General features: G+C 40.8%; 2 protein-coding genes across 10 annotated transcripts in view; one reads left to right on the top strand and one right to left on the bottom strand.

Annotated features, from left to right (window-relative positions):
• LOC148675985 (sex comb on midleg-like protein 2) overlaps positions 1 to 17,576 on the top strand; it is a 58,574-nt gene extending 40,998 nt beyond the window's left edge. For 4 of the 7 annotated variants that reach the window (XM_088599494.1, XM_088599504.1, XM_088599541.1 and 1 more), the window contains 7 exons: positions 194 to 329; positions 868 to 1,071; positions 3,189 to 3,371; positions 7,757 to 7,882; positions 9,493 to 9,735; positions 12,084 to 12,247; positions 14,482 to 17,576. In XM_088599494.1, the coding sequence (XP_088455620.1) occupies positions 194 to 329; positions 868 to 1,071; positions 3,189 to 3,371; positions 7,757 to 7,882; positions 9,493 to 9,735; positions 12,084 to 12,247; positions 14,482 to 14,607 (1,182 nt within the window). In that variant the 3' untranslated portion in view covers positions 14,608 to 17,576. The remainder of the gene's footprint in view (positions 1 to 193; positions 330 to 867; positions 1,072 to 3,188; positions 3,372 to 7,756; positions 7,883 to 9,492; positions 9,736 to 12,083; positions 12,248 to 14,481) is intronic. The other 3 variants (XM_088599514.1, XM_088599532.1, XM_088599524.1) reach the window with 3 other exon arrangements.
• An 863-nt stretch (positions 17,577 to 18,439) lies between these two features.
• rai2 (retinoic acid induced 2) overlaps positions 18,440 to 26,859 on the bottom strand; it is a 37,740-nt gene continuing 29,320 nt past the window's right edge. For all 3 annotated transcript variants that reach the window (XM_088599480.1, XM_088599465.1, XM_088599473.1), the window contains exon 2: positions 18,440 to 23,966. In XM_088599480.1, the coding sequence (XP_088455606.1) occupies positions 22,116 to 23,840 (1,725 nt within the window). In that variant the 5' untranslated portion in view covers positions 23,841 to 23,966 and the 3' untranslated portion in view covers positions 18,440 to 22,115. The remainder of the gene's footprint in view (positions 23,967 to 26,859) is intronic.

The following is a 26,859-nucleotide window of genomic DNA, read 5'->3' as shown; positions in this document are numbered from 1 at the left end:
GGAACATATATTAATTTGAAATCTTCCTCTTGGTATCCTCAATTTAAACTCGCACATAAGAACTATTAAAATTTTTTGTGCAAATTACAAGTTCTTGCAAATTCTACAGTTGTTTTCTGGGAACTGTAACACGGCTAAGGCTGTCAAATTATATTTTAGCAATTAATGACTCCAGACCGTCTCTGTCTTTCAGAGGAAGCCACGAGTGGCCCAGGGCCCTATCCCATCAGGCACTTCCACAGTTGCTCCTGAAACAAAGCTGAACAGCACTCAGGTACAGAAGGAAGGGCCTAACCACCTCAACTCAAACCCTGCGGTCATCTCTACAGGTAAAAGAAAACAAGAAAACAGAAGACCAGCCCAAGTAATTGGTCAAAAGGAACTACATCTTTGTTTCTGCTTTGCTTAAGGTTTAGGAGGGAGGGACAATAATCAAGTTCAATCAGGTGTAGATATCAATAATTTGCAGTCACTCCTGACATCATTTCCTCTCCTAAAACGCTATAAATACTGTACATGACCCCCTTCTCTCTCTCTCACATACACCTTCCTGCATCCCACCTCCACCCCATCTCTACCTCTGCAGCTGCCCCTTGGTCATCCCTCACTCTGTATGGGGGTCCCAGCCTCCTCGTCCTTTGGCCAGGAGGTCAGCCCTCAGCCAAGCGGGTTAAGCCAAATTTGGACTAAACACTCTATAATCCTTTCAGTGCACTTAATGCTTGAGTGGTGTTATTCCTGGTGTAATAGCTATAACCAGGTGCGTGTATTCATGTAAAGGTTTCGCTGTACCAGGCCCGAAGATTCTGGGCTGTTTGGCCTGAGACTGCCTGCTCCAGTCTGACCCGTCTCCTTGCTGGTTTGCAGTGTGTGTGTACGTGAACAAGCATGGCAACTGTGGACCTCACTTGGACCGGAAGCAGGTGCAGCAGCTGCCAGATCACTTTGGTCCGGGCCCGGTCAACGTGGTGCTGCAGCAGGCTGTGCAGGCGTGTGTGGACTGCGCCTACCAGCCCAAGACTGTTTTCAACTTCCTCAAGGCGGGCCATCATGGAGGAGAGCTCATCTCAGGTACCCTTGCCACTGCAGCCCAGCCCTCGCCACCGTTACGGAAACATAAATCCTCAGTCCAGTGCGCTGACCCAAATGGAAAATACTTGATTGGAAAATACAGGTGTATATTAAAAACCTCTTGGGTCTGTAGGAGTTCAGGGTGTATTCCAAACAGTAAAAAGAAAAACAGAACTTGTCGTGGGTTCAGCCACTTTTTGGGCATTTACGTGGTTCTGGTAGGAACAGTAAAAACCAATTTCCAGTTTGAACTGGTAAAGGAGATTGTTTTTTCACCGTAAACCACACATTTTCCTCCGACACCAGGATCTGTATTGTAAGTCACAGCTAAACAGGTTTCTGGAGGTGTGTGCGTGAATAATAATAACATCAATAATAACATTATTATTATTATTATTATTATTATTATTATTATTATTATTATTATATTGACTCACCACACATCAGCTATCAGTTGGGGGGACAACCGAGTGATCAGGCCAATTCATAGATGTGGATTATTAGAAGACCGTGATTAGTAAGGGATAGGAGGGGATTTGGCCAGGTCACCAGGGTAACACCCCTACTCTTTTCAAGAAACACATTGGGATTTTTAATGACCACAGAGAGTTAGGACCTCGATTTTACATCTTATCTGAAGGACGGCATCTCTTTTTTTACAGTACCGTGTCTCCATCACTATACTGGGGCATTAGGACCCACAAAGACCACAGGGTGAGCGACCCCTACTGGTCTTTTATTGCAGTAATGCCAATAGAAAAATGGAAGAAAAATTTGTGTTGTGTGGGTATGATCATGTAGAATTGTGGTCTTGAGAAATAATAGATCAAAGAGCCTGTAGCCTAATCTATGTCATAGATTATAATCAAGTCCAAGGCAAAAATAAAAAATATCTACAATCAGGTCTATTAACATAGAAAATTTAGGTTTTTATCAGGCTGGAAAAAGACAGCAAAAAACGGAAGCTTCTTTAATCTCTCTTATTGTAATGAGAACTGACAGCTTCCACATAAGCTGGTTTTAAAGTGGTGGATTGAGTTTCTTCCCAGGGGTCGTCACACGAGTAAAGCCTGCCAGCTCAGCTCTGTTCTGCCATCTGCTGTATCCTGGCTTTCTATTCTTTGCTTAACTGATGTCTGTCCTATCCACAATGAGAGAACTTAGTAACATGTGACACTGTCCAGCTTTTTGAGAGACACATAATCGCTGTATTTTAGGAATCTGATGTACTGTATATATGGGCCAAGAGTATAAATGTCATAGTAACAAATGTTACTCTTATAAAAGAAAACATTTGTAAGAAGTCCTTTGTCCCCTCTGCAATAAAACTACTCAATGAAGGTATGTTGATATATTCCCCCCGCTGCCTATTTATTTATCCACCTGTCTGTGTATCACACACTGTTTTAATGTGACTTATGTTTTGCTTGTGTGTTTCGTACTTCTGTGGGAGAAGCCAAAGACAAATTTCCACAGCAGTGGACAATTAAGTATCTACCCATCATATTATTTTAAGAAGTTATTGTAGATTTGTAGTAATCAGAAATCCTTAATTTGACCATTAATGTCTGATACATTTACATTGCATGTATCTTTAGAATTACTGAAAAGGTGTAAATCGATTGCTGCAGAAAAGCAAACTCATGATTTTTTTTCCCAAGAATTTGACATGGGATGATTGCTGTTGAAACAGGTTTTGTGCGCCTAGTTTTCCCTTCAGCTCTGCAAGTGTGAATTTTGGGGGTTTTTTCTCACTTCTTATTAACACCTTTCTATGGAACTGTCAGATTTTCAACAATGAGATTTACACCCTGGGATTTGTTTTATTTGTAATACTGACAAAAGTGCAAAAGCTTAAAAAAAAAGCTTTCTGTCTTCATTGTTCTTTTTTTTCCAGGACAGTGTGTCAGTGTGCAGAATTGAAAAGGTGTGAAAATGCAGATTATGTATTTTTAGAGGTGCAGAACAAAAAGAAAACTAAACGGAGCTAAAGACAGGAAATCAATATGGAGAAAAGTGCAAAAAGTAGCAAAAGAAATGAGTACCTTCACTAGTATTCCTCCTGCTGAAAGGTGTGCTTAGGACTGACCGCTCGTTTTTTGGCCTCTGTCTCTCAGCCTCGTTTGATGGAGGGAAACACCTGGTGCAGCTGCCCTCGGTGAACAGCGCTTCCTTCGTCCTGCGCTTCCTGGAGATGCTGTGTCACAACCTGCAGTGCGAGAACCTCTTCAGCAGTCAGCCCTTCAGCCCCTATGTGGCCGCCATCCACGGGCACAGCACTTACGACAGGAACAAGTCGGGTAAGGCCCTGGGGGTGGGGGGACCTTGACCCGCCTCCTGCGCATTGTTCGTTTAGTCGGAGGAAATTATGACGAAAATGTTCGTCAACGACCTGTTTTTTCATTCTAGTTAACAAAGACGAAACACTCACAAAAATAATCCACACTGACGATGACGAAGACTTAAATTGTTTTGCATTTTTGTTTGAATGAGTTAAGACAACGTAACCTGTTTGACTAAAACTCATACTGAAATTAATTTTGTCTCATTTCACCGTTTGCGCATTAACGGTCTGTCTGTAAAACAGCAGGTTGTCCGTAATGGGCTGTGGCTAAGTGGACTGCGTAGTGCCTCAGGGCTACTAATGTGTGAGAATCACAAGTATTGGGGTGTGCCGCTTTCTCTCCTCTCCTCTTTTGTTTTTAATTGTCCCTTATTTCTAGCGGGTCTTTTTGACACTTCACCTCACCTTGACTGTCATGAAGTTTTACTGTTTCTTAATTGATTCGTACCCAGATAAACAATGAGATGTATATGCCGTGCTAAGATTAAATATTTAAACTAGTACGTTTTTTACAACAAAAGGTCACGAAGACTCAAGAAATGCTTGTGGTTCTCCATGCTTTCAGCTGGAAGAAAAAGATCTGAAGTGAGGCAGTACTTTATATAGGAAGTGAATCAGAAAAGAGTATTTCTACAAAACATGAGTTGCAGCATTCCAGACACTTATGCATTAAAACATCTGTTTTATGCACTGTAGCTAGTCAACAAATTAACCAGAAAACGAAGCAAGAATAAACTGTGTTTTACACTTTGCATTTCAGGAAATCACTGTTTTTTTTCTTAGCTAGAGATTAATGTGTTCAAAACATGAAATTTGGTCAAACACTCTAAATTCACTGCATTTCAGCTTTGTGATGGCCAGAAATGTGATTTTTATTATTTTAAGTGAGTCTGTAAAATACTTTTTGTGTTTTGTTTTATTTCACAGCACTTAATAACCAATAGAAAATAATGTTCTTTAATTACATGTAGTTTGTTCGTGTGGCTGAGAGTTAAGATTAGTGTGAAAATATTATTGTAGCGCCAACATCTTACAGTGCGTGCAGGTATTTATTTCCTATTTATATATTTCTTCAAAAGAATGTAGAGTGAAAGTGTTGTGACACACCTGAAACCTGAAACATGATACTAGCACAACATTGTTATCACTTAGACTATGGTAGTCTTTTGGCTGAAATGGCTAGTTGTTATTAATATTATTCCAGTGAGTGTATATATTGCTTGTCCTGTTTTAATATTTTTAAGTAATTCATGCAGTAATTGCCCTATAGCTATTGCAAATACAGTATTGTCAGGATCCTTGAACCAAATTTTATAATAATGTTGCTTTGAAACTTTATAAAAAGTCACTTTGAAAAAATAACATATAAACAAGTACAGAATTATAATTAACACTACCAAAACAGATTTTCTTATTTGGAAAGATTCGTACAATGTCTCTGTGTAAGATTATTTATTATTAACCCTTTATTGCACAATTATTTCTTGTATTTATATTAACAATTGCTTACACATATAGCGCTTCTCTGGTGAGCGGCTGGCCCCACTAACACTTCTTCCAGCAGCAACCTTAGTTTTTCCCAGGAGGTCTCCCATCCAGGTACTGACTAGGCTCATGCCTGCTGAGCTTCAGTGGGTTGCCAGTTGTGAGCAGCGTGATATGGCTGCTATTGTCACTTTGAAAAAATAGTTTTTGATATTTGACCTTTCTGGGGATGGATACACTTTAGATTCAAAAGACTTGTGCTTTTTAACAGATCAGATGTGTTAAATATTTTCTTAGAAATACATTTAAAATTAAACTACATGACTAAAATGTGACTAAAACTCGTTCTATTTTAGTCAGCTAAAAGTAAAACTAAAGTCAAAAGTTAGTCGAATGGAGTAAATTAAAAGTGGGTGACTAGAAAGTGACTACTGTTCATAGACACTTTAGTCGACTTGACTAAAACTATGACTAAATCAAAAACCGGTGACTAAATTAACACTACTCCTGCCTGTTCTCCAGACTGCACATCAGTCCTGGAGATCCATTGGTACCAAGATTTCTTGCCTTTCTCACTGTCTCAAATACTTTGTGATGGAGGGGTGTTATAAATATATAAAGAGAATGATGAAGTTATAATGACTTTGTAGTTGATTGCTCATATATTTTTTGAGGAAGTGCCTGGTTTTCTAAAATAAAGAGAATCATGCCAGCACATTGTCTCCATTACAAGGGGTTGTGCTTATGAGACAAAAAAACACACTAGCAAGTGGACACCATTGAGTTAAAGCCTCAGGGAACAGCTGAGTGCCTTTCCTGATACAAGAAATGTCTTTTTATGGAATGCAAACCTCAAAAACAAAAAAAGTGTCCAAAAATTCAGGAAAATATCCATACATTTTTGTAATGAATTAAAAAAAAAACTACAGGATTTTGTATCACTTTATGACCCTTTCTTTGTACTAGCTTAATGCAGTCATCAAAAGAGAAGCGTTTTATATTGAGAGCCAGCATCCCCTCCCCCACAATCACAAAGGGCTTTTGTCAAATAACCAGCAAGCTAGATGCTGTCGAGTTGGCTTCATTCATCCAGTGAGAAACCCCACCAGTATAAACCAGCTGAGCAGGTCCCAGCCCAACACCTGATGCCAGGTGGACAAATGACAGCCTTACTTGTTTGCAAAATGTTAATAACTAGAGCTAATAAATGGGACAAGTGACACTTCTTTTAAAGTAAAAGTAAGAAATTTAATTGAGGCAAGCTGTAGTTATTTCACTGTGAACATTGGAATAATGTAATATATGATATGTTTTAATACTGATTCTGTTCATTCTAATGCTTCTTTAAATATAATATTCTAATAGTTCAGGTGGGTAGCTGCGTCAGCATGCATAGCCTGCAAAGGAACAAGTGAGCTCACACCTGAAGAAGGCTCCACGACTGAAATGTTGTGTTTCTTTCTTCTCTTTTCACCAGGGAATAAAGCTATCACTTGTATTATATTAATAATAAAAATTGTTATACTGAATTTCCCAAACTCACACAGGTCAGTGTGATGTGGTGTTTGCCTTTGTGGCATGAGTGTAGTTAATTTGACAATTTGATACAGCTTTGTTCTGTAAAGCAGTTTTAAAGTAGGATTTGCATACCAGCAGTACATTGTACAATTTCCACTGTAATGCAGCACTGAGCTGACTAACTCGGCTCCTTAACTTTACTCAGTTGAAGGCTGTAGCCAGTAAAAAGACTGAGCTGTATAAAGCAGATATTGCTAGTTAGCTTTACAGTGAAAAGTGACAGCAGTTACCAAGCTGGTGCCTACAGGTTTTGCAGTGATGTTTGCTGCTCCTAGGACACATCCAATTGGCCATTTTGGTGCAGTGGAAGTTGATGGATCATGTCAATGACATTGGTTTGTGTCCCATTATACTAATAATATGAATTATAATTAGTGGTACAGTGGTTGTGGCTGGCATGTTCAACACCATGTAATGTTACATATAGTTGGCTTGTGGTGAACATGGAAAGTGCCACTAAGAGAGACAGGCCACATCCTGGAAGGCAAAGGATCATTTCAGCAGCACTGGATCTTAACCTTCTGATCCATCTCCATTATCATTTCAGACTACATCAACTCCAGCATGAGAAGTTCTAAGAAGAAATAAGCCAAGCATAAATAGGATATGCATGCTCAAAGTCCTTTCTTGTAAACATCTCAGAGATGAAGTCACCAAGTTCTGTGGGCCAGAGGACATCTGAGATGGTAGCAGAGAGAGTGGTGGAGCCATTTTTTGAGTGAATGAGTGTTTTGCTCTGGACATACCTGATAGAAGACCACATATGTGGTCTGATTGTAGCTTCGTTCACACATCTATAAATGGATCAGTCCTGAACATATACTTGGAAGAATCTGCTTAAGCACAAGACTGACATTTCAGTATAGCTCTGAGCAGTGCATTTGTCATCAATCTGCAATCTGCATGACGGTTTTCTAGCAGGGAGTGCAAGTCCACACAATACTACGATTACAATGGAACAGCTTCAAAGAAGCAATCTCAAGGTCTGCATATGGACAGTTTTCTGTTCTTGTCTGAGTCCATTTGATCATCTATGAGTCCAACTCAACAATGCCTGTAACACAGCTTCACCAGGTTGATGACATTGCATCATGATTCTTCTCTCACTGTTTTTTTTTCTCCACATGTTCTTTGATTTTATTATTCACCCAAGTGCTGGATTCATTTTTTTAAAACTGATGATTCAAGAATTTTTAAAACACTGCGAAGGTTTTTTTTTCTCCAGGTGTAATCTGTCAAAGCAGTGAGGGTAAACCTCTATGTTTCTTGTCTTGACAGTGAAAGAAGAGACGTCGGAAGCCTTATCAATAAATCGGGGGACCAAGCGCTTTTCAAAGGACTCTCCACCCTACACTGCTCCCCTGTCACCCAAGCTCCTCAGGACAGAGGCTCATCCTTCAGAAGGTACTCAGGGTGATTTTGTCAGGCCATGTCATGCACAAGACAATTTGTGCCTTGCTCTGGGGGGGGAAACTAGTTAATGCCGATTTTCACCATTATACAGAATTCCAGTACCTGCTGCAATGAACAATACGTTTTAGCTTTTTAATCTTTTAAGTTTTAAGCAAAGTTTGCTGACGTCTTCATACTTGGTTTATCATAGTGTTAACTATGCATACTTATACATAACATATTTATGTTTAATTTGCATAAGTGTTTATGAAGTTTTAGCACTTTTTTGCACACAAAAATTCAGTACAGTCAGTTCACCCGGCTCTCTTGTATCTGATTCCACATCTTCCAGCCATTTCAATCTTGGCCGTCCTCTACTCCTTCTTCCTCCTGGGTGTCCCTCTATAGCTCTTTGGTGGCCTCTACACCACCCCGTCCTTTGGACATGCCCAAGCCATCGTAGTCGTCCTGCCTTAATCGTCGCAGCTAGGTCTTGGTCCTGGTAGTCTCCTCAGTTCATTGTTTGTTCTTGTTCTCCATGTTCCTCTCATCCTCACGGGCCCATATATCTTTCTCAGATCTCTCCTCTCCCAGGTGTTTAGATGGTGTTTGTCAGCTTTAGTTAGGGTTCACGTTTCTGCACCATATGTAACCACAGGTCTAATAACAGTTTGGTACACAACCTCCAATTAACAACAGCTTTATTAACTTTCTTCCACAAAGACACAGGAGGAGTATAATCAACATTTTTGCTCTCTCAGACCTGCTTTTGGTTCTTTGTAATGGTTGTCATTTGTCTCCTGGATGGCTTTTGTCTGAATGTTACATTATTTTCTACTTATTTAGGGACTTGTGGCTTGATGTTTTATGTTTTAAATAATGAAAAGCTGCTAATATTACAATGGATCAAATTAAACGGAAGCAGAGCAAACCCTTCTGAACTTTCACCACAGTCCAGGTTAAACTATGACAGTCAAAAGACATACGCTTTTTACAGCACAAGTATTCAGAGACACAACGTGACAGACCCCAGCCTAAAATAAGTGGCTCACGGGGTTAAAACTCGTGACGACACAATGCAGTGCAGTCAAAGTGAAGTCTTTATTGTGGCAAAACCCGCCCTGATACAAGGTTTACTCTTCAAAACTAAACCCAGACACCAAAAAACACTGTGAAGCCCTTTATACATCAAACAGACTTAATTATACCCTTACTTGAGTGAGTACAATGAGTGTGCAATTCCTCACCTTTTAACTAATAATTATCATTCACCTCAAACATTGGAGACTTTTGGCGACCTCTGGTGACAGTTCTGCTGAAATTAGTATTTTCCTGACCTGGCCAGCCACACATGACTTCACTAATGAAGGCAGAGAGGAAGGAGCCAACTGGAAATTAATGTTTCTTTATTTAGAAAGAAATTCAGTGTGTTGGCGAAACCAGCTCACGTTATATATAGCCTCTTGGGTCTCGATGGCAAGCGGAATCACACATCATATGTGGAGGGGTTGCTTCTTCAAACCACTTGGCTCCGCCGAATGAATGTCCTAGGTGGTCCGACGTGCCGGAGGTCTGGTTAAGTCCCGCTGAGTTCCTTTGGGTCCCGTCTGGTCTCCCTCCAGCAGAGACACTGCCGCACGAGGAGAACGGGATGTTGAAGGAGCAGCGTTTCTCCGAGGAGTCCATGGACTCGGCCTCCAATTCCATGAACCCCAGGCCCCCGTCCCTGCGCAGCTCCTCGGAGTACCGCAGCCCGGCCGGTGCCCCCTACTACCCGGGCCACCCCCCGACTCTCCGCCGCCTCGCCTCCACCCCGCCCGAGCTCACCGGCACACGCCTGCACCGACGAGTCGAAGGTGGGCAGAGTAAGAACCTCCTCTGGGGGGGGGGTCTGTTCACAGTTCAGGATCGGACAGTGGAAGAGAAGAATTGGGTATATAATAACTGTGGCGCTTTGCCACAAATGAGTTTGGACCTGAGGAAAAATAACTAGTCTTTGAACAATAATTTACACTTACCTAAAATCGGAACATATTTGTTTTTGTTTCAAAGATTGGAACATCTTTGTTTAATCTAAGACTTGTGATGCCAATTACAGCATGATGGAATTGGAAGGTGGTACGGTAAATATTTGATTTTACATATTTTATTTGATTCTGTTGTTTTGAAGAGGTGGGCGATTGTGGAATCCTTTAGTTGAAAATCCTATAACTTCACCATTGAAATACTTCACTTAAGCTTGCATTCTCTCTGTTCACTGTGGGGGTTGCCCAACAACACATTTACAGAAGCTCTTTCCACAAAGTATCTTAATTATACTTTATAGGGTTTAATTCTGTCTGCGGGGCTTCTGCTGCAACAATGCCATCTAGTGGGTAATTTATGACCTTCGTTTTATTAATCATTGAGCAACAGTCGTTTTGGCATCTTAGTTTTTTTTAAGAGAGATGCTTAAGGATCTCAACTTGAGCCAAGGAAGACAAATCAGCATCCAAATGGAAATTTCTACACATGATCGGAGTATAAAAGAAATGCAGTGTAGGACAGGGGTTCCCCATACTTGGGAACCCCCACACCTGTGGGCTTTTGTTCTAACCCAGCTCTCACGAACACAGTTGAACTCTTCAGTGACTTAATAACGGGATTAATCTAAATTGTTGGACTGCTTTCAGCTCTTAAACATGTTGGGAGGTCCGCTTTAAACTACCGCATTTCATAAGTAACGGAAAATCCCAGTCTTCTGTAAATGTCTGAGTTAAAAAAAATGGCAAATATTCCACTCAAGGGCAATAAGGCTGCCATTAGGTAAATAAACTATGTTGGAAGGAAAAAGCAGGAAGTATGTAGGCCTCTTAGAAACTCTGGATTCTTAGAAACCAGACTTGAAAACCTTTACATCAGTCACATTAAAGTATCCTTTTACCTCTACAGGTAAGCAGTGTACCTCAGTACACATTAACCAAAAAATTCAAAAGCAGTAAATAAATGTTTGTGTTTGTACTGAGTCCCGCTTCAACTTCATTCTGAAGAAACCTGCAATGCATCATATCAAAATGAAGAGTGCAAACATGCCTGGAAGAATTGTGGCAGTTCTGTGTGCTTCTAATGAGCTTGCTGTCATAGAGACACAGGCAGGCTGCTTGATGGGCAATGTTCAGGAGCGCTGTTTCCTGGTTACAGCTCCAGTGCGTGTTGTCTGAAGTCTGTGTGCATTAGGTCTCTCTCTAGTAACCATGGCATGTCTGTGAGTCACGGGAGGCAGATGAGTCTTTGTACCAAGAAACTTTGCAAGGTGAAAAATTACAAAGCTGTCGAGATCCAAAAGGAAAATGTCTTCCTGTATGTCAAAGGTCAGTTTAGTTATGTGCAGGTAAAAAAGGAGCCTCCCAGTAGTAAATACTTAGATCACAAATATTCGTTTTTGGTTCATAGCTCAAGCAAGAATTGCAGTGGCAGTAAAGTACCTCTTCCTTCTGACTCTGTTTGCACTCTGACTGTTTAGAGTAATGTCTCTTCTGTGGATGAGGAGACCAGATGTTCTATTAACCACTTCATTCCTGAATTGTCTTCTGGACTTGTGCCTTTGACTCAAACAAATAAATGACAAAAATATATTTTTAGCTTTTTAAGTGTTATTGGAGAACACTTCAATGGATCTTGGGTTTACAGTTGGTGGGAGATGTTATCAATATCCCAGGATCTGATCAGTGATGTTGACTCCCTGTTTATAGCAGTTTGGTCTGAACTGGTTAAAATGTCAAGCCATTTTTTAGGCTTAGCCACTGGAGGGTCTCCAACATTCCAGTTTCTTACACGAGCTGCTGCCTTCTTGCCTTATCGGGGTGGACTGCTCAGGAAATGGGATGAAAGAGGGGAGTATCCCATCTTCCTCTTCTAATTCCTAGATAAGACAGTAGCATGTGGCTTGTAAATTTTTGGGGAGCTCTACTGTGCTTAAGCGTAGCTCGTTTTAAATCTTGTAGAAACACTGTGTATCGCACTCCTTTAACAAAAGTAGAAGTGGATGGAGATTGTCTTCAGGAAATGTTTAACAAAAATGTAATTAATTTTTGTGTTCACACATGGCGGCATGTCAGGTGATCGTGATGGCAATCACACAAGTTTTGTTGTCGTTCAGTATGCAGGATGGTGTGAAATGTTCCTTTTGTTGCTTCAGTCTCGGTCATCAGCTGGTGTTGTGTGTGTCCCGCAGCTGCCAGCTCAACAACAGGCCCTGACCCCCAGGCCACAGACGGAGAGCTCCCCCGAATCCCCAGCAAGAGCCCCTCTACCTGGACCATTGAGGAGGTGATGCAGTTTGTGAGGGACGCAGACCCTCGGGCACTAGCTCCACACGCAGAGCTCTTCAGGAAACACGTGAGTGACCCATCTGCCTCCGACTGCAGGGCTGCCCTTCGTTTGTCCCCAGAAGTTCTGTTGAGGTTACGTGAAGATCAGATATTTGAGATAAATCTGAAGATCTCAGGCAGAAGCTCAGATCAGTTACTTTAAAATGTTTTTCATAGTTGAGCAGCGAAATAACAAAGCAATACAATAAAGAGGACCAGTCGTGTGACCTTGCACTGTGAAATCATCAGCTTAATTGGTAAAGGCACACAAGGGTTTGAGCCTGAGTTGAGTCTCTAGCCAACCGTGACTGGGGTTTTCCAAGCAGTAAGGCACAGTGGACACCATAGGGCTGGGATTATCTCTAGACCAGCACAGAGTCTCTCATCTCCCACTAAAACAGTGAATACTGTACTGAGAGGTTGTAGGTGGGCAGTAACATCAGCAAGAGTTCAGACATTCCTGTAAGTGGCTATGGAGCTTGTGACGTGTCCCACGATGAAAGGCTGGGCAGATAAGAGTCTGTCCTTCTTTGTTTTCCCCATGTGAGTGCAGTGATATGAGCCAAGGCATATAGGCATAATTGACAGTTCGAAGAAGGGTGTGTGTGTAATTAAACAATCTTGGCAAATCAGATTAATTGCCAAGCTGCATCTCTTTGAATGAAGTAGTGTACATAGGTGGCTTATCTTGGCTTGTCATTTATTATCTAGCTGGTTATACACATTCACTTTCGAAGCAGGAAATTTCTGAGTTAGTTTCCTATCTCTTTGCTTATGGCAGCCTGAGAGAAATGTGTCCTCTGTGTTCCAGTAGTAACCGGTAAACCACTGTCTGTCTTTTTAGGACACAGTTGTGGTTCTGGGAATTATCATGACTTAAAGAGAAAAGTATCTGATCTTTGTCAAAGAGGCTTTGCTTGTCTGGAACGTACAGCTCTTCCATTTCAATTTGAGAAGTCCTCCATTTAAAGGTATATGCCCAGAAACAAAAGAAGATTGTACTGCTTTCAGAAAGAGTATGCTGGTGAACTTTAGTGGAATGTAGTTGTACTGTAAATGTACTGACATCCTCCTTTTTTAAATGAGTGGTTTACTCTCCTCATGGTGACTTAAATGCAAATGTAAAAATGGTAACATTGGTGTTATTTAGCTATTAGTGATTATGATTTTTGCAGTTATCAACATTGATTTATGGTTTACTTATCTCATTCAACTTTACTTATAGTACAAACATAGAACTATAGGTAAAGAACTGCTGTACATTTGGAGGAAGGGGAAAGGCAGTTTGGATTGAAAGTATTTAGAAGAGGACAAGATGTAGACACCTGCTGGCGCTAATCATCTCTTCAAATGAGAGGAGGCCATTCGGCCCATTGTGCTAATTTGGAAATTTGATACTTAAATGAATCTAAAATTTATTTCAGCTGTTTTATGAAAGGGCTCATGTTTTGGTCATTCAGCACCTGGGTGGGAAGTTTGTTCCGCATGTACACTGCTCTTTTAATAAACACAATTTTCTTATTCTCTGTCCTAATGAATTCCCCCTGTGTATCCAATTGTGAACCTGTGTCTTTGTTTCACCACTAAGTGTGAAACAGTTCCCTGGATTGAACCTGAACCCCACAGGCTTCTGTATACTTGTATCACATCTCTCAGTCGGCTCTGTTGTAGGGTAAAGAGATTTAGCTCTTTGATGTAGTTTTGCAAACATCTCCTGTTTATATGAATTAGTGCCAACCATGACTGTTCTCTTTGTGTTGCTCCAGCTAAATTTATTACTATAGGAGCACACTTGAATACAGAAGGCAGAAGGCTGCTTTCATGTCACACTGTACCGATTTGCTCAGGTCATCACACAGTTGCTTTGAGATCTTGAGGGTGTTGTAGCTGAAGTCTGTGTTCACCCAGTGGCAAATTCCATAGGATCAGCGATTGTTATGCTGTATTTACCCGGAGTGCCTGTAACACTACTGAGTGCTGGCAAAGAATTTTATATTCTCTTATTTAAAAGAAGAGAACAGAAAACAAGTCCGTTCTTGACTTTTTCATTCCGTTCTGAATCTTTCTCCGCACAAATTGAGTTTACTTAACTGAGAATTTTCATAGCTCTGTTGTTCATACTCGTTTGGTGCTTTGTTTTTGTTTTTTAATCGATCAGCTGTTCCTAGGGCGCAGAAAGTGAGGCACCCCTCTTAATGTCAGGGGCTGGGGCGATCGAATGTCGTACGCGCCAGCGCGATAACGGTGTTTCTGTGTTCGCAGGAGATCGACGGCAAGGCGCTGCTGCTGCTGCGGAGCGACATGGTCATGAAGTACATGGGGCTGAAGCTGGGCCCTGCTCTCAAGCTGTGCTACCACATCGAAAGGCTGAAGCAGGGCAAGCACTAGCTACCCCGCGCTCCTCCCTGCAGTCAGGACAGGCCAGGAGAGCCGGCTGGGGCCTCAGCCCACTGGAGCTGTCCTGTGAACCAGACACAGTCCAGCTGAAGGGAAAACACTCTGGCTCTGTGCTGGCAGGGGCAGTGTTTATCTACACACAACCAGCCAAGATACTAAACATGGTGCACTGCCTGCTGCCTCTTTACAAAGCATCTTTGTAGACTCTTTTATTTATGAACTGCAGAGACCACCATACCTCTCTTTTTTTATCAGCAAGTAAAGATGAATAACTTTCACGAAGACAGTTCAACTCAGCTGAAATCCAAAGGATAATCGGTCTAGTGTTTACATTGCATATGTATATTCTTTGTGTGATTTAAAAACAAAAGCATTTGCTAAAGGTACAGTATGCGTACAGTATGCACTGTAGCCCTGAGGATAGAGATTGTTCAGCCAATGTCCTAATTCTAATGAGGCGCAGAGGCTAAATTTAATCAGTATTCCTTTCCTTTTTTTTCTTTTGTAGCTCTTGCTCATTTACAGTGAAATATTGTTTGTGAGGCATTTAATTTGAAAAGCAAGACAAGCATATAAAATGTTTTTTCATCCTGTCTGCTGGACAGCATATAAGCACCAGCCACTCTTTGAGATGGATGTACTCTGATGTTTTAAGCTAAGTGGAAAGTGTCAATGGGATCGTGAAACATCACTCGGATACATTCGTATGGGGGGATTTTGGCTGATCTTTACCTTTTCCATTCCCGGCTTTTCATAATAGGGCTAAACTCCTGGTGAGCTGATTGTACTACATTTTTATCATAAATAGACATTGTTTGACATTAACAGGTGCTTTCCTGTTGTATTTAATGTAGACTATGACTGGAATTAACTATTATTTTTTGTGGCAGGGGGGGTGATAGATCACATAATGTATAAAACTGCTTTGTATGTGTGAGTTTTTTTTCCTACCATTTTTATGTATAAAAATACAGTAATTGTTTTCTGACATTATCCAGGATCTGAAAAAAACACATCATGAATAATTTATGAATTGAAGGGTAGGAGGAATATGTTTTTGTCCACTCTTTTGAAAGCGCTCTTGAACAAACTGAATGTTATAAAACTTAGTTTTGTATAATTCAGTAGGGTTGGGGCTGATTGTAGACATAACGCTAACATGGCCTTCATGGAGCAGGGCTGCTGCTAAAATAAGCAAAAAAAGCATCAATTGATGCTCATAGAGTGAATAATTTTAAAACAATTAAATCAATCCGAAGATTATCTTCACTCTTGGTGAGATCATTCATGCAGAAGTGCCGCTGGTTAGAACCAGATTCTTCCGGCGTTGTTGTTGTTCCCCTTCCAAATTGGTCTGTTTTTGTAGTGTGCCAGTGGAAAGGGCAGAAATACTGAAAAAACTTCTAGCAATCTAAGGGGTGGATTAGGAAAAGACTGTACTGAAACGAATTGATTTCCAGGAAAAAAGGCTGAATCATAATAACGTATTTTACACACTGATTACATTTTTCCTACCTTTTTCTAAATATATGGTTAGCCCTTACTGTAATGTTTAGGTAATGACCCTATTGAAGATGCAGTTTGTTTTTTTATTATGTTTTTTGTATTTTTTATCTTTATATGCTCAGGCTGTCCACTCTCCTTCAACAGATGATTAATATTTGCCTATTTAAACCACCCTAACATTACCAGAGTCCGGCCACTGTTTGAGATGGATCAGTGTCCACTGTCTCTTCCTTTGGTTGTCATAACCACTGTGGACATTGGCATTGTGGGCTGGATTTGGCAAGCTATGAGAAAACCTGCATGATATGCAGCCCTTTACAAGCCCACTGTGAAAAGACTAGTCGGATGAGTCGCAAGGGCACTGTACTAGGGACAAGTAGAGAAGGAGTTTGTGCGTACTCGCAGATCCCTGGCTGTGCTCCCTAGGTTGAACTAGGTTCCTATGTCTGGAATCTTTGTCAACCCTTAGTGATCAAGGCACAAGCTTTGTGCCTTCAAATTTCTGGCAGCTCGAGTTTATTTCACTTAGGCCCTTGAGTCAGCAGGAGGGCAGTGAGCGTAATGTAGTGACTGGGGAGAGGATTGAGTGCGACCTGACTCAGATGAGGACTTACAGGCAGTGATCCTGGTAGCTTGTGGACAGGAAGTGACCTGGAACTGATTTGCTCCAGCAGGTGGTGATTCACTATGAAAGAAGAGCTTAGAGTACTGTATATCATCTATGAGCAAGCAGCAAATTTGTGGGGAGTGGACAGCCTGAATCATGAGCACAACCTTGAAACCTTACATGTTCTCATAAACTTCTGTTCTCCTGTTTGTATAATGGTGCTACTATGTTTTTCCAAACATGTTTCAGCCCCCGCCTGTGTAGGCTGTGGGGTTCTGAGAGCTGTGAGTACATTTGTTTGGGGAGAAAGAAATATTTGATGTCACATCTTGTGACTGTATAACTCTCAGCTCGAGATTATTCTTTTTTAATTACTATTATTTTTATTATCATGTCTTGGCATTTTTATGGGTTTAACCATGAATTTCAGGGACAAGAATGTAAATTTTTGTAGAAAATAAATATTTTAAACTAATCCTATATATATAAATGAATTTTAGGAAATTTGAGCATTAGAAAAAGCTGTAGAAAATTTTTCTTACTGCCTTTTATACTTCATTGCTTTTAGTTAAAAACAAGATACTGCTTACAAGTACTTGACTGAAATTGCCTTGCTTTATTTTCATATTCCTCAGGTTTAACTAGATGGTGTTAGCCCATATTTCCTTCTGTATAAAGAGCATTTGAGTTTTTCTTGTAATCATACCTTCTACATGTGACTGTATTCTTTTTGCCTTTTGACCAAGTGCCATAAAATGTGTGTATATATATACACATCTATTGACACAGTATGTATATCCTGCTTCATGACCATTATTCTTAATTAATAAAGCAAGTGCTTGAACAATGCTTGTATAATAGATCATGCAGGGTTACATTCTTGTCTGCAAGAGTTTTGTCTCAATTTCCATAATGTATTTTTATAAAAAAAAGTGACAGCTTGCACAGTGTGCCTGTTATATATCACATTCTGTTCAATTATATAATATATTTGCATTATCTATTTTTAATACAATGTAGTTATGATTTCTGTAGTCTTGGTTTTTGCACTGGGTCTCAGTGATGATCATTTACCTTTCATGCATTCTTTCCACACTCTTAAGAGATATTTTGATATGTAAGTTTCAAAAGAATTTATATTCCATTTTGAATACTTTATACCTTTGCTGGCTTGGTTCAGCACTAGTAGGAGTCAGTTCCTGGGGCATTCTCTTATTACATCCTTGAAGTATATTAACACCAGAATTATTATTACTCCGAAATTCTGAAATAAAATTAAGAAGGTTTAAGGTGAAACAAAGTGTAAACAATTATATATAATAATATAATATAATAATATTTTTTTGTAGAATGAGGATGGGCATCCTTGTTTTTCATACCCTGCAAGTACAACAGTACTTACAGGAGGGTTAATGCCATCCTAAGGCATGGCACATCTCCAATGGAAGCCTGTATGTGTGCTGTTTTACCAAGAGAGCCCAGACTGACAGATCCCAATCATTACCCTGGGGAAGCCTGGTCACAGTCAGCTAGTAACCTGACCCAGGCTTGAACTTGCAACATCTGGTTCATAGAGCTTAACCTTTCTCTGGAGCCTGTAGCGTTGTTTAATTTCTGCCTGAACTCCTGTTTAGCCACTGGAATGCAGACGCCTTTTTTAAATGCTGTAAAATTGAAAGCGTGTTTAAAATGAAGAAAGCAGAAACGCAGTACTGCAGAACCTTTTTATTTTCTTTCACATAGCTCGTCCAATTGCATTGTTTAAAAAAAGTGTGTGAACCATCAGATGGTTGCTAGTATAAAATCATTCAGTACACAAATGCTTACAAAATCTTTGCCTTTGACATGTCATAAATCAGCAAGGGTATCTCTGGCTTTAACATTAACAGTACTGATTTGTGGTTTAAACCACGAAGTCACCCACTGCTGCATGTTCTATCCCTCACCTGTCTTCAAATACATTGCAGCTCTGTTGCAGTTGTATAGATTTCTACATGTCCAGTCTTGCAAAAAAAAAAAGTCATCCACAGACAAGTAATAAGCAGTTTCACATTTTAAAGGCAGTGCCACATGTTTTTTTAGTAATGCCTTTCTAGAAGAATTGAATTTTATAATCCCATAAAAACACTTTATATAGGTAGGATTCATGTCGACAAGACCTGCGATAATGTTTCCCTTCCTCCAGTCATGACAGTGGGCGGTTTCGCTCCAAATCTTATACAGTGGGACATCCTCCAGTCCTCATTGATAACGGAGCCTTCACACGTTTCATTCTGTTGGAAATGATCAAGTACTACTTGGAGAAGACTATCTTTCTTTTTGGACTGGATTGCTGGAAGATCATGAGAAAAGTTGTGATGTAATATCGATACTGTGGCACAACAGGATCTGCCATCTGAATTGTTTTCTCACACCCACCCCCTACCCTTTCATAACGAACCAATCCTGTTTTGCAGTGTTGAGGACCAGACTTGTGCGGATGTTGTAATGGTCAGGTACAACTACTGTATTTGAAGAAAGCGGATCATCACGTTTTCTAAGAGTTCAGTCTGAGTTCAAGGGCATCTTTGCCTCCTTGCAGCTGTGGCACTGCCTTGCACAACACCAGGCTACAACACAAGGACATGGACAGAATACACATTTAATTACTGCTGGAAAGACCAGGGCTCAGTGCAGGCCACACTGAAGAGCACTACTTCAAAATGGTTTTCGCAAGACTGTCTTTTTATACTCCACCGATTTTACTATTGAGCTTATGAAGTCACGCCTTAGCTCAGTACTTTGCAAAGCAAAAGGGATAGAAGCCTCCAAATAAGACAGTGAGGTCAGGTCCACTGGCCATTATTTCCTTCTTTGTCGAGACACCTTTGGCCTACGTGTGTCCTCACAAAATTGTTTTTCTATAAATATGGTATCCTGTACATCCCGGATCTCTCGGACATAGCCTGCTAAAACATAAATAGTACAATATAGAAAACTTTATACAGACATTCTAGCTGGTATTGCACTCACAGGCTATGAAATAGTTTGTTCTTCTAGACGGAACAACGAACTATACAGTACTTCCTTGTAGTCATCTTTACGCCATGCTAGCTCGTTATCTGAGAAAAATTAAATAGCATTAAATACTCTGAAGCTGCATGCGTTTGTACTGTACATTAAAATAACTTAGCAACTACAAAATAAGAGGAGCCTAATGTATTTAATATTAAAATTTCAGATAATACACAGCTGAGTACTTTTAAGTCATTTCTGTTCTGCCAGAATTGGTTAGTGTGTACTTCATGTCTCTGCGCAAGTACACAGTTTTGTATTGGCTTCTTTCATCCTCTCCCAAATTTGTCCCAGGGGAACAGCACTCCCTGAATTGCTCTGATCTTTAAAACAAGGGGATAAAAGGAATCGCAAAAAAAAAATTAGGAAGTGAAAATGACAAGTTTGCTTGGCAGACTGAAAGTAGTTTATCGGGTTTAGCCAGCGACACTCACTCTAGAACGCACACACAGAGATACACAACAGGCATGACTAAAAAAAGCCGTTAAATAGAGCCTATCAAACAAAATACATTTCTAAAATAACCAAACATACAACTCTTGAGTCATTTTCACAAACACCAACTAAAAGTAGATTATATAATAAACTTTAAGCAACTGGGGTATACTCAAAATGGAAATGCCTTTTTAAATTGTTTCAGCTCCACTTCCAATTAAACTCCCCCCTTTTAAATTACTTTCAGTTTTATGTCCAGTGCAATGTTTCAAAGCTTCCACACAAGAAAAATAACTGTGAAATGTAAGTGGCTGCATGTTCAGCAGCAACTAGAACTGTTTCTAAGGTGCTCTGCAGCATGACTCAAGTTTCAAAAGGAAGGTCTCCAGAATTGATGGTACTGAAGTGGGCCTTTGAAGGGAGACAGATTTGATGTGGTTCAGTGACAGTTCCCTGAAGCTCAGACCTCCTACTGAGGCAGAAGTGTACCTGGTGCCCTGTGGACATGGGCCCAGAGTAGATCAAAGCTTCTACCCACCTGTTGGTTGCAAATTATAGACCCAGTTTTAATTGATTCATCCCAAGGTGCTTTACATGTAGGATGGGAACCACTTCATCACTTGCAGAGCAGCCCCAACTGGATGATCCAGTGAAAAATTGCTTCACAAATCTAACCCTGGGTGAATCCAAAGGCAGCCATATTGAACTCTTTCAAAAATGGGATCATAAATGACCTTAGTTCTTAGTATCTCTTCCAAAGCACAGCACCTTTCGTTTACCAGACACCTGCCTTTGGTCCCTGGATTTGCAATCTACGATTGTTTGCTATCTTGAACTTCTAAATTAATCAGAGCCATGGTTTAGAAACCTGTCAAGTTCCCTTTGCTGACAAATGAGTGGATGGTAAAGTACAACATTTGTCCTGATTTTAGCTTAAAAATTAGCCGCTCACTCATGCTTTTGAATGAAGTTTTTTTTGTGTGTTAATTGGCCAATTCAGTTAGACCAAATTTTACTTTGCAGATGTTATGGCAACCGTCTCAAACATTTTGTATAATTATGAGGCGGGCCTTCTTTTAGTTTTGTCAAAACATTGGTTGTCAGATTTATTTTCTTTCTGCATCGCAGAAGATGATGTGGTTGAGTAAATCATGAACAAGCAACATGATTTCCTTTTGATGTGACAGGTTTAAGAGCTAGGACTTTCCCCCACAGACACACATGACATTCTTGTGTAAAGTCTCAGTTAACTTGTTCAGTCGAATGCAATGTCCAATTATCTTGTTTTGAACAGGAGGTCAGAAATAGTTGGGACAGCATTTTGAAACACCCTATAATACAATTGAATTAAAAGAATTAACAGTATTGGTGGCTTCTCGTAAAATGAACGAAAGACAAAATCCAAATGAATTTTACTCAAAATATCTAATGGGTACCTTCAGCACCCCTCACTCGAAAGGGTTAAGCTCTCTCAATGTCGGCCTCATGAATATTAATTGGACTGAATGAGAGAATCCGAATAAGGGTGCAGAGTTTATTGTGCTTGATCGAACAAATGCATATTCATGGTATGTCAGCAAAGGTCTGAATATTTATAAAGCATCAATACAAATTAACCCATGAAATTATATTTGACTGCAGTGAGGAGTAGTCAAGGTTTTTATTTGTGACATTTCTTACTAAAACATTTGATAATCAAAAATTTACAAAGACCAGTAAAGTGCTTGCAAACCAAACAAAGAAGCTGACTTGACTTTCCTTAATTTGTTCGGAACAGTAGAGGGCCATTTCGCAATGCTTGGGGAACCTCCCAACATGTGTTTTATGTTCAAATATGAACGAGACCCAGTTGTTAAAGTGAAGTCTACCATCCCCTCTCTACCATGTACTGGGAACCTTATTTTCTTGGGAAAAATGCAGCCAAGCGCTGCTTTTTAATGGGGAGGATATGTATCTCCTGGGAGTTCATTTTCTTTAATTTGATGCTTCTGTTTTTCAGAGACTTTTTCAGGGGGTCGTTTGCATCTCTCTGCTCAGCCTGGTTCTTGGCGTCGTAGCACTGCTGCAGCATGGATTCCTGGGTGCTGTCCCGTTTGAAGGAGAAGTTTTTGGTGGATACGCCGGAGAGACCTTTGATCTTGCCACAGAAGATGGCAGGGACAGCGTCTTTGACCGACACAATGACCTTGGCTGTCTGCGAGGTGCTGACAATTTCAATGTTGCCACTGCTACACTTCGGTTCACATCCCGGCCTGGTGGTGCCGGGGTCCACCACCCACTTGTGCTGTCGGCTGAATTCCAGAGAAGCCAGGCTGTTGAGCATTTTTGAGTCCAGTTTTTGCGTGCCCTCTACGGGGTGAGAGACCTCTAAAGATAAGGCAGTGCTTGTTGTATCTTCACGAGGGTGAGATGGATGTTCTAAACCATCCCTGGGAAGGTCCCTGCTGGGATCTAGAAGAGCTGTTTGGAAACATTGTTTCCGTATGCTGGTCACTGACAAATCAAGAACGCTGTCTTGTTGAAAATGGATTTCCTGTTTGGTTTGAAGTGGCATGGATTTCATTGAAAGGTCCAATACTTCTACATCGCCAGGTTGTAGAGATGGAGAAGCTAGCTGGGAATGGTTGGAGGAAAAGTCCCTGTTTTGAAGCGTAAGGGGGCTTAAGCTCTCCTTTGTGGCCGTCTGGGTACTTTTGCTCAAAGTGCAAGCTTGTTTAGGTGGGCCTGTGAATCCTTTAGACTCACTATTCTGTGGAATGGGAATTGGAACTGGAATGGGGATGGGAAGAGGCACAGGGAGGGGGACAATGACAGGGTAGGGGACCAGCAGAGTGGCTGGGGGGACCAAGGGAGACAGTGGGAAGCTGTACGCCTGAGAAGGTGGTGGAGGCGGTGGGAAAAAGTTTGATGAGAAGGGGTCCGTAGGGGCAGATGCTGCAGAGTGACAAGGAGATGAGTTGAGGTTGTTCTGGGTTGGGAAGAGGTCCTGAAGGATGGCGGCAAATCCTGGGTTCTGGAGTAGAGGCAGGATGCCAGGCTCCTGCGGTTGACCAGAAGGCTTTTGATCGATCGGCTGAGGCTGATTAAAGGACAGGGAGGAGTTCTGGCAGAGCATGTTGTTTTGCAAAGATATGGCGGGGCAAGGGGCACCTTGCGACAGCACCGGAGAGTTCAAATGCTGAAACACCTGCTGCTCCAGGACTAGAGGAAGGGGGACTGGCCCTTGGTTGGTCATGACATAGGGTGTGTTCCCCGCTGGGGTAACCTGCGGAGTGGCGCTGCCAGCCACCTGGAGGTGGATGGGTAGCACCACTGGGCTGTCCCCAAGGCAGATGGGCTGGAGGACAGTGGCGGCCACTTTGAGAGCCACGCCCCCGGGGGACTCCGTGGGAGGCGTGACGATGGGGGGTGCGGGGACAGCCACCAGAGGCGAAAGGGCCTTCTTCATGAGGCCGGTGGGATTAATGTTCCAGGCCTCGGCAGTGATGAGCTGGGTCATGCCATTCTCCAGCTTGCCACCACTGCCCCCACTTCCTGCCGCCCCACTGCTGCTCACGGTGCTCTGGGGACTGCCAATGTCCAGTGGCAGGTTGGGCTGCGCATCCTTGTACAGGTCCTCCATTTGTCGGAGCTTCCTGCTGACTTCCTCCTTGGACTCTTGAGTTGTCAGGAATCCGCTTCAGGTCCTGATTGTCAGTGAGCTCATGATCTCCTCGTATTGTCCTAGAGGCAGGCTGCTGATACTGGCCTGGAAAAAATAAAAGAAAGGCAATTGTATATGCAGTGTATAAGAATTTTCTTATTATATTGTATGTAATTTACTCATAAGGGTTATTAGATGGTAAAATGGATCGCTTTTTATTTCTGCACTTAACTGGGAATTGTAAATAAGGGTCTCGAGTTCTGATTTGAAATGTGTTTGTGGCTTACAATCATTTATGTTTGAGTCTATTGGAAGATACTGAACCCACCTAATACAATTTCACAGGCCTTGTAACGCATATAAAGAGATAGATTATCTCCAGCTCTCAAAAAGACCATACAAATGTTTACACTGGAGTAGGTATCTTATAAATGGTGACAGCATTACACAAGATTGATTACACAAGACAAACATGGTGCAGTGCTGTACTGTACACTCTCATACGGGACAAAACAAATCTGATACCAACTGGCTTTTAGCATAGAGTAGTGCACATAGATGTGTATTAAATTACTTCTTCCCCATGTTATGATTTTTTCCAAACCCTGTATGGTCCTTATTATTAAGAATTCTGGCACCAAATAAACAAATTGGCAGTGCACTGCTAATAAAACTGTGAAGTAACACTCTACGAGGCCAAACACACTGACACCACCCCAACCATATCCCTAAAAACCTCCATTTTGTATTCTTAGGATACTTTACATTTTTTCTAGCGCTCAGTTGTGAGGAGGCAAGGGAGACCGCTAAACAATGCTGTACAGTTTGCCACATAAAAAGTCTGTTTCTCCAAATTAAAGTAATGCCATATACAGTACCCTGAAGAGGTTTGTTACCAAAGTGGAAAAAAAGCTAAACAACTCAGTAGATGTGCTCACACCAGGCTATTGAAGCACCAGTGAAAGTATGTTGAGCCACTAGAGTTTGTTTATAAAGTGAGCACCACAGTGGAACAGCGACCTTAGCCAGCTATGGATATCTATACCTCCTAGGCATCTTCCAGCAAACACAGTATGATCACTTAGTGTTATAATTACAGCATTTCCCTCCACCCACTTGATAGAACAAAACACTGAACTAAACTAAATGTGGCTTAATGTCTTATTTTGGATCACTCAGCCCCCTTGCCCCCCAGTGTTCCATCACTTTGAGATAAAGCTGCTCCTGGAGTGATTGATGAGTGAGCTTATTTAAGATCATTCCACTAGAAGACAGCTTGTTCAGTTCCAATTAGTCTGTGCATACAGTGCAATATTAATCACCAAGCAAAACTGCAGATGCTCATAATGACTCTGTATCAAATAACAAACAACTGGGGGGCATTCAGTGCAGTTTAGGGGTGCTAATCAGACCACCTTAGTTAATCACAGGTCTTTTTTCTCAGCTCTCGGAGGTAGTTGCAGTTTGTGTTAGTTTCCACAGTGCTCTGGAGTATAAGCTGTGCTCTGAATCAGCCTCCTGGAAGTATACAGGCAAGAGCACTGTCCCTCCTTAGAGAACAACCAACTGCAATTTTTTAATCTTGACAAACTGAAATTAATAAACAGTTGGATCTACTGCCTCTCCTGAACAAACCACTATATCTTGCTACAAAATACAACTTGGGCAATTTTAATATTAAGTTAAAATATTTATGAACCCAGTCCATCATTTCTTAAATTATCTTCACAGCCACAGATTGTAACATTTGCTGTGTAATAAGGGAGATACAGAAGTTAGAAACTTTTCCAATTGCACTTGAAGAAAAAAAAAGATAAACAGTTGTACAAGGTAATAGGACGGTCATTAGGTAATCTCTTACTTCTGTCTACAGGAAGAAATAGTTTTTTTCAGTTTTTGCTTGAAGTCATATATATGTACAGAAAGTGATTTTCACAGTCTTCTGCCCAGTAGGTAGTGAACAGTTTGTTTCAGATATATCACTGGCAGATGTAAAAAAAGTAAACCTAAATGTCATTAACACAGGAATTTATTCCTCAATTTATATATAAATAAACTGATTGAAATTAATTCACTCTGGCTACACATTTTTTTATAAAATATCTTTCTTAGAAATGTTTAATATGGGGTCGATGTGTGTATTAAAGCCGGTGTCGTCAGTGAAAAAGCTGAGAGTGCTGGACACTAACCATGTGCCCAGTTAGCCTTAAACAGAACAACACAGGAGAGCTGCAGAAAAATAAGGTTCCTAAATTAGCCAGCGTCGGCTCCACCATCACTTCAAATCGTATCGCAATCCCCATGGAAACGCTTCCCAGATTTAGGCCCCGTTACCATGGCGAAGTGGAAAATTGATAAAAATTAAAGGGCTCAGCCAAAGCTGGTCTGGTTCCTTCTGATTAGGGGCATTAGAATTCAGGGCTAGAAGTTTTCACATCTCTTCCACATCAAGGTCTTACTCGCCCTCCTTTCCATCCGTCAGAAGGGTCAAGCCGAGAGCAAGAAACTTTATGTACTTAAAGGAAATATTTCATCTGAATTTCTTAAGAGCCTGGAGTGCCTTGGACAATCATGTATAAACACAATCCATGAGGATAACTTATTTTTCTCTTTTGTTCCTAATTGCACTTAAACCATCTGTGTTCAAAGCTACTTAAGCTACTTAAAAGACTCACTTGCAGAAAAATTATGACATTCAATTCTCGTCTTGAAAACAAAAGAGAGTCTGTATGAAAAGAAGAGTCAATATATATTCCATTTCCCTTTAAATACATTCAGTACAGCCAAATTTATTTGACTGGAAAATGATTTACAAGTGCTTGAATTTTGAGATGAACCATTCAGCATTCCCTGTATGAGATTTTAAATTTTGCTTGTGACGTTTTTCTAAATTATTTTACTAATAATTATTATGTTATATTTACTTTTTACTTCTTATTAACCATACTATTATTATAATGTGTTAATATACAGTATATGTATTCTACAACCCAATGTG

The sequence above is a fragment of the Lepisosteus platostomus genome, chromosome 2 (assembly GCF_059453375.1).
Source record: "Lepisosteus platostomus isolate fLepPlt1 chromosome 2, fLepPlt1.hap1, whole genome shotgun sequence".
NCBI lineage: Eukaryota > Metazoa > Chordata > Actinopteri > Semionotiformes > Lepisosteidae > Lepisosteus > Lepisosteus platostomus.
Note: the sequence above shows the minus strand (reverse complement) of the source record. Positions and strands in the feature narration are given on the sequence as shown.